A 6,827-nucleotide genomic window follows, 5' to 3' on the forward strand; every position below is an offset into this window, starting at 1 on the left:
ATACACATGAAAAAAAAAAAAAAAAAAAAAAAAAAAAAAAAAAAAAAAAAAAAAAAAAAAAAAAAAAAAGGCAAGCGGGGCATGGTGGCTCACATCTGTAGTCCCAGCACTTTGGGAGGCTGAGGCAAGTGGACCACAAGATCAGGAGTTCGAGACCAGCCTGGCCAATATGGTGAAACCTGTCTCTACTAAAAATACAAAAATTAGCTGGCATGGTGGCAGATGCCTGTAGTCTCAGGTACTTGGGAGGCTGAGGCAGGAGAATCGCTTGAACCTGGAAGGCGGAGGTTGCAGTGAGCCAAGATCGTGCCGCTGCACTCCAGCCTGGGCGACAGAGCAAGCCTCCACCTCAAAAAAAAAAAAACTTTATAAATATAATTATGTTAAGATGAAGTCATTAGAGTGGGCCTAATTCTACATGCCTGGAATCCTTATAAAAAGAGATCTGGACAGAAACACTATAGAGAGAAGTCCAAGTGAAGACACAGGGAGAAGAGAGCCATCTATAAGCAAGGAGAGAGGCCAGGAACAGATCCTTCCTTCACATCCCTCAGAAGAAACCAGCCTTGCCAACACCTTGATCTCAGACTTCCAGCCTTCAGATCTAGGAGAAAATAAATTTGTGCTGTCTAAGCTGCCCAGTCTGTGAAACTTTGTTATTGGCAGCACTAGCATACAAATACAAGCAGGGAGGCAGGTGGCTGCCCCCCACCATTGTTCAGGCATGTGACATGCATCTACTCATTTCTTCTGCACTATGGTTCCTTCTCAGGCCAAGGAGCTATTTTTATCCCTGACTTAGAAGAGGGACCAGAGGAGGAAGAAGGTCCAAAGCTCACCCCAAGTCACCCTAGGTGGCAGGCTGCAAGCTGATTCCAGGTCTGTCTGACACCAAGGTCTGTGCACTTTGTGTCACGTGGACTGCATCTCTGAATGGCCACCAAGGTTATCTGGTTAGACACCTTCATTTTACAGATGGGATGACAAAGGCCCGGGAAACCCAGGAGGTTGTCCAAATACATATAGCTAGATGACAAACCCATTAAGATTCACTAACCCAAGTCCTGCATTCTCCTCACCAAATTAAAGTACCTTAAAGTGGATGAGCATGCCTTAAGCCAGAGGACTGGATATATGAAAGAGAGATGATAAACCTATCTACTGTCAATAGATAAACTGATCTATTGACAGTGATGCAATAAACCTGAGTCACCAGAGGTCTACTTCTCTGCATCCAGGGAACTGACCAAGCTTGTCTACCTCGCAGGAAGATGACAGACGCTCAAAGCTACAGAAAAATCACAAATAAATGAATGGTGCAAACCAATGGATGGTCAGGATAACTGACCGTGGTGTAAGACGTTTTATCTCTTGACCTTCTCATCTGGAAAAAAGCAGTAAGTACCATACGTTGAACACTTACAGTATGTGAGGCACTGAGCAGCTATTGCACACATATAGCTCATCTGATCTTTGTAAAAGTCCTGGGGGTGTGGATATTACCCCGTGGCAGTCTTAAGGGTGTGCTGCTCAGATCTCCCTCCAAAAGAAAACAGACTATGAGGAGTGTAGGCAGCCGACAATCTCCATCTTTGCAGTCCACTATGGCATTCAACTTGGGGAGAGAGGCTGTCTCCCCAGGCTGCCAGCCAATGGAATGAACACACCAGGGGTGTTAGTCTGCCCATTTCTGCCCCTTGTTAGACTCTTCTAATGAGTAATCACTGCCTTGCTGAGACTTCCTCAAAACTACACTGTAGTCTAAGGTTCTTCCTGCTCAATCCTCCTTCCTTTCCCCTCTCGTTTCACCAGTCAGACCGGCATCATAGACTGAAAATTTCCCTGCCTACTACTGTTTCCTTGTTCCTTTATCCTTTATTGTCATTTCCCCAATAAATACCTTGCATCATTCTGTTTTGGCATCTACATCAAAGAACCCAAAATAATACCACTCCCATTTTACAGATGAGAAAACTGAGTGATTAATACATCTAAGGTCATACAATTAGGATTCAAGCCCATATCTCTGACTCCCAAGTCCAAGTTCTTAACCAATGGTTTAAAGAACAAAGAAAGTGTGAAGATACAACTGAAAAACAATGCTATAAAAATTCAGATGACTATGCAAAAGGCAAAGCTGTGCCATGAGGACACCGTATCAAGAAACTACTCCATTATTTATTATCAGAGTGATGAGTCCTTTAATCTCATTCTCCCTATTTTATGGATGACAAGACTACCACCAAACCTGCTTACCTCACAAGGTAGTTGCAATAATCAAATGACACTCCTCCTCCAAGAGAAAAGGGAAACAGAGTATGTGAGAAGATTCTCCTAACTGCAAAGCAAGTGGAGGCAAATGGATAATGGCTCTGAACCTGAAGGATTCTACTGAAGGAAGTAGCACTTCTCCCAAATGGGTCCCCAAATTTGGGGACGGAAAAAACAAAAAGACGAAGTAAAATATTCCAAATCTCCAAATGGCTTTTCTGCCTCAAGACTATGTGTTTTGTTCATGCCCACATCCCCAGAGCCTATAACAGCACCCGACTGGTATGTGTTAGGCACTCAGGAAATCATTGCTGAATGAGAACAATTTACAGAAGACCCCCAACCCACACCTTTCTGTTCTTCAAGACGCAGGGCCATTCCTCCCACACAGCCTCACATGCAAAGCAGAATACCTGGCAGTTCATGTTGTCCTCTGCTTCAATGAGCTTCCCCCGATATACCTCACCGGTGTTCGTCTCACATGTCACAATGTGGCCCTCAGCCTCATGCAGCACTTTAATTGGCACACCAATAGACATCTTGGCAGGAAGAGAGTTCTACATGAAAGAGACAACAGTCAGTTCATCTTTCAGAGTCTGAGAAAGCATGTGGCACACGTCATGTCTCCTTCAAGGCCTGGCACTCCATAAAACTTAGCAAAAACGCCAAAGCTGCATTTTTTTTTTTTTGAGACGGAGTCTCGCTCTGTTGCCCAGGCTGGAGTGCAGTGGCCGGATCTCAGCTTACTGCAAGCTCCGCCTCCCGGGTTTACGCCATTCTCCTGCCTCAGCCTCCCGAGTAACTGGGACTACAGGCGCCCGCCACTTCGCCCGGCTACTTTTTGTATTTTTTTAGTAGAGACGGGGTTTCACCGTGTTAGCCAGGATGGTCTCGATCTCCTGACCTCGTGATCCACCCGTCTCGGCCTCCCAAAGTGCTGGGATTACAGGCTTGAGCCACCGCGCCCGGCTAAAGCTGCATTTTCTATCAAAGAAAAAAAAGAAAGCTCAGCTCCTGGCTTGGAGGAAACTATCTGGCAAATATGTGCAAGATGTCGGGTAAGGAGGAATGGTGGGGTGGACAGAAGTAAAAATAGGAATGAAAAGAGAGCATCTCCCATCGACCATGTGTCACTGCTACCCTATGTCCTTTAATCTTCAGCTAAACGACCATTAGCGAATACTGTGTGTGTCAGGGAGGGGGACTGGAATGTTAACCTGTTGCACTGTTATTTGTCAACCTTTAATTGTAGATTATCACATTTTGAGAATCATAACACAGGCCTGAGCTGTCCAATACAGTAGCTCATGCCCACATGTAACTATTTAAATTAAACTTAACTAAAACACAATAGAATTAAAATAAAAAACCCAGTCCCTCAATCCCAGTGGCCATATTCCAAGTGCTCAACAGCTACATGTAGCTAGTGGCTACCCTATGGAAGGTGCAGATACAGACCTAAGGACCATGCATATCTAGGAGAGGAGGCTGTACTTTTAATGCAGCCCTTTACCCCTTCACTTACTTTACCATCAAGGATATTGAGAAAATATCAAAGTGACAACGTGCTATATGCAGGAAATGCCCGTCATGGAGGAAAATAAGGGAAAGCACCTGACTTGACCTAATTAAAAGCATCAAGCAGTGAACTTTTTATTGACATGAGCAATGACTCAAAGTTGGAACGTAAGTGCACTTAAGACAGGAGAACACGAGGTTGAAAGGACAGGCTCCTTTGGTGAGGATCCCTGGCTTTCAGCCTTAGGAGCCTAGAATTTATGCTTAAGATAGTGGGGAACCACCGCAAAATTATAGGTAAAGAATGACACAATGAAAAGATAGCAGCATTTATTTACAAAATGGATCCAACGTAAGGTTTAGAAGCAGAGAAACTTGTTAAAATTTCTGCAACAGTTAAAACTGCTGCAGGCCGGACGCGGTGGCTCAAGCCTGTAATCCCAGCACTTTGGGAGGCCGAGATGGGCGGATCACGAGGTCAGGAGATCGAGACCATCCTGGCTAACACAGTGAAACCCCGTCTCTACTAAAAAATACAAAAGCTAGCCGGGCGTGGTGGCGGGCGCCTGTAGTCCCAGCTACTCGGGAGGCTGAGGCAGGAGAATGGCGTAAACCTGGGAGGCGGAGCTTGCCGTGAGCTGAGATCCAGCCACTGCACTCCAGCCTGGGTGACAGACCGAGACTCCATCTCAAAAAAAAAAAAAAAAAAGTAAAACTGCTGCAACAGTGTGGAAAGCATGACGGGACCACTGCCTGAAAGGGAGCTGGGGGCAGAGATGCAAAGAACTTCTAAAAAAATAACCGGCTGGGCGCGATGGCTCACGCCCGTAGTCCCAACACTTTTGAAGGACGAGGCCGGTGGATCCCTTGAGCCCAGGGGTTCGAGACCAGCCAGGGCAACATGGTGAAACCGTCTCTACTTTAAAAAAAAAAAACCCTCATAGGATTTGACTTCAAGATTCAAAAAACTCATAGGAAATGACTTCAAGATTACTGCCTGGAAGCTTTGAAAAACACTCACCTGGAGAGATACAGAATGTAAGAAGCATGCACGTTGCGGGGGGAGCTAATGAACTTCCAGGCGCTAGTGAGGCGACGCTGATGTTTGGGTGGCCCAAACTTCCCGCTTTCTTCCCTCCCCGAATCCCGCAGAGTTCCATGCATTGAGTCTTTCTCCAGCCCCTGGCCCCTCCCAGGCACCTCGACCTCCCCTCGCCCGTCCTCAGCCTCACCGGCTCTGGCCTACTTTTCCTTCTCTTCGGTGCACGGCGAAAGCCGCTACGGCGAAGGCGTGAATCAAGAGAATGGCGGGCCCAGCTCCCAGAATTCCACTCGTTCCCAAAATGCTGCGCGCAGGGCCCGCCTCCTTCCTTTCCCCGGTGGTGAGAGTGGTGTCGCCTCCGCTTCCTCCTCACTCCGCCTGCCGGCTGGGAAACTAAGGCACCAGTAGTATAGTTCCGGCACCGGAAAAGAGGGCCGATGACTGGGCCCGGGGACCGCCGCAAACGACCCTTGGGGCCGGTAAAGAACCGGAGAGGGTGCTTGCACTTCCAAGCACCCCACACCAAGGACAGGCTGGACGGCAAGGCGGAGACTCGGGGCCTGGGCTCTCAGACCGGGGGCAGCAGGAGGTTGGGCCAAGGGCCAGGACTTCCCCTCACAATTTAATTTTTTGATCCCGGCACCGCCAGGTAAGGGGCGCCCTGAGTGAGGCTAGGTATCTCGTACGGATAAAGTTAGGTATAGAGTAGAGAGGCGACCGGCTCAGGGTCATCCCTAAAGGCACTTGGAGGAGAGTTGTTTGGAGCCTCTGGAATACACTGGGAGGGACCAGGGTTTACAGATAAGACTGACAAAGGAGGGGGCCCCGACAGAGGCGGGGCTTGCTGAAGGGAGGAGCCTCTGTTCACGAAATGCACGGGCTTTGGGGCGGGGCTCAGGGAAAGGGGCGGAGCTTCCGGGTCCGCGTCTTGGTGGGCTTCGCGGCTGCGCGAGGATTGGACGAGAGGGCGGGGCCACTCGACGCTGAGGCGGTGAATGGCCGGGGCAGATTTAAATCGGGAGGCTGGGGGCCTCTAGGATCAAAGTTTGGGGCGGGGCTTAGAGAAAGGGCGGGGCCTCCGGATTCGAGACCTGGAGGGGCTGGGGCGGGGCTTGGGGCGGTGCAGCCACCGCCTCCGGTTCTCCCCTCCGCAGCGGCGGCGGTGGCAGAGAAGGAACTCGACACGCACCGACCGCCCTCCCGCCCCAGCCGAAGCGGAAGCTGTAGCCCGCTCTGGGCCGGGGCCATGGGCGCCCCGCGCCGCCCGGGTCATGAGGACGGAGGCGGAGGCAGCGGGGCCGCCGCTCGAGCCCGGTCAGTGCCTCTCTGTGGGCCCAGTCTTCACCCTAGGAACGAAGGGGACCCCGCCCTAGCGCGGGGCAGGGTCCAGCTGCGCGACCTTGGGCCGACTCCCGCCTCGCCCCCACACCCGCCTCCCTCCAGTCAGTGGGGGTTTCCTGACACTCGCAGGATTGCGACCCTTGTCAGCATGGTGGGAGGGTCCGGGTAGAAGGGGCGCCACCTTCCCCAGAAGCGAAAAGTCCTACTGGAGCCGCCTTGGGAGCTCTGGTGCCTTGGGGAACCGTGGAGGACTGAGGCTGGGAAGGGCAGGAAACTGGCCAAGAGCACCGAGTAATGGAAGGGCCGGTGCCCTGGCCTCCCAGACTCGGCGTTTTGTCTTGCTCCTCTTCTTCCCCCTCTGGTTCCCTCTGCCACGCGGTAGCCTGAGCCCCTTTGGGGCGGAGACCCGGACTGGTATTCAATGTCTTGGCAGTTAGTTTGCTTGCCCAAGAGTAGGGGAGGGGGAAGACGTGACTCCTGTCCTGCTGAAGGCGCAGGGTTGATGAGGAATGGAGTGCTAGCTAGTAAACTCTCAAGTGAAGTGCCAGCTGTGGGAGAGGTCAACAGCATGTGGGACCCTGACCTTCAGGTGTCACTCCCAGGGAGTGTTCTCTTTTGTGTTTGCTGTGTGGAGTGGCGGGGGGGGGGGGGGGGG

At 50.8% G+C, this 6,827-nt stretch overlaps 2 protein-coding genes across 5 annotated transcripts in view; one reads left to right on the plus strand and one right to left on the minus strand.

The window, feature by feature from the left end:
* Positions 1-5,445, minus strand: part of SNRPD3 (small nuclear ribonucleoprotein D3 polypeptide) — a 15,892-nt gene extending 10,447 nt beyond the window's left edge. The window contains exons 1-2 of the mRNA XM_017889795.1: positions 5,022-5,445; positions 2,685-2,828 (exon numbers count right to left, since the gene is read on the minus strand). Coding sequence (XP_017745284.1) covers positions 2,685-2,810 — 126 coding nt within the window. The 5' untranslated portion in view covers positions 2,811-2,828; positions 5,022-5,445. The remainder of the gene's footprint in view (positions 1-2,684; positions 2,829-5,021) is intronic.
* The window catches only part of GUCD1 (guanylyl cyclase domain containing 1), a 14,187-nt gene continuing 12,518 nt past the window's right edge, over positions 5,159-6,827 (plus strand). The window contains exons 1-2 of one of the 4 annotated variants that reach the window (XM_017889791.1): positions 5,392-5,480; positions 5,986-6,145. In XM_017889791.1, coding sequence (XP_017745280.1) covers positions 6,103-6,145 — 43 coding nt within the window. In that variant the 5' untranslated portion in view covers positions 5,392-5,480; positions 5,986-6,102. Of the gene's footprint in view, positions 5,481-5,782; positions 6,146-6,827 lie in introns of those variants that run through there. The other 3 variants (XM_017889794.1, XM_017889793.1, XM_017889792.1) reach the window with 3 other exon arrangements.

Source organism: Rhinopithecus bieti, unplaced genomic scaffold (assembly GCF_001698545.2).
Source record: "Rhinopithecus bieti isolate Rb0 unplaced genomic scaffold, ASM169854v2 scaffold_19723, whole genome shotgun sequence".
Taxonomy (NCBI): domain Eukaryota; kingdom Metazoa; phylum Chordata; class Mammalia; order Primates; family Cercopithecidae; genus Rhinopithecus; species Rhinopithecus bieti.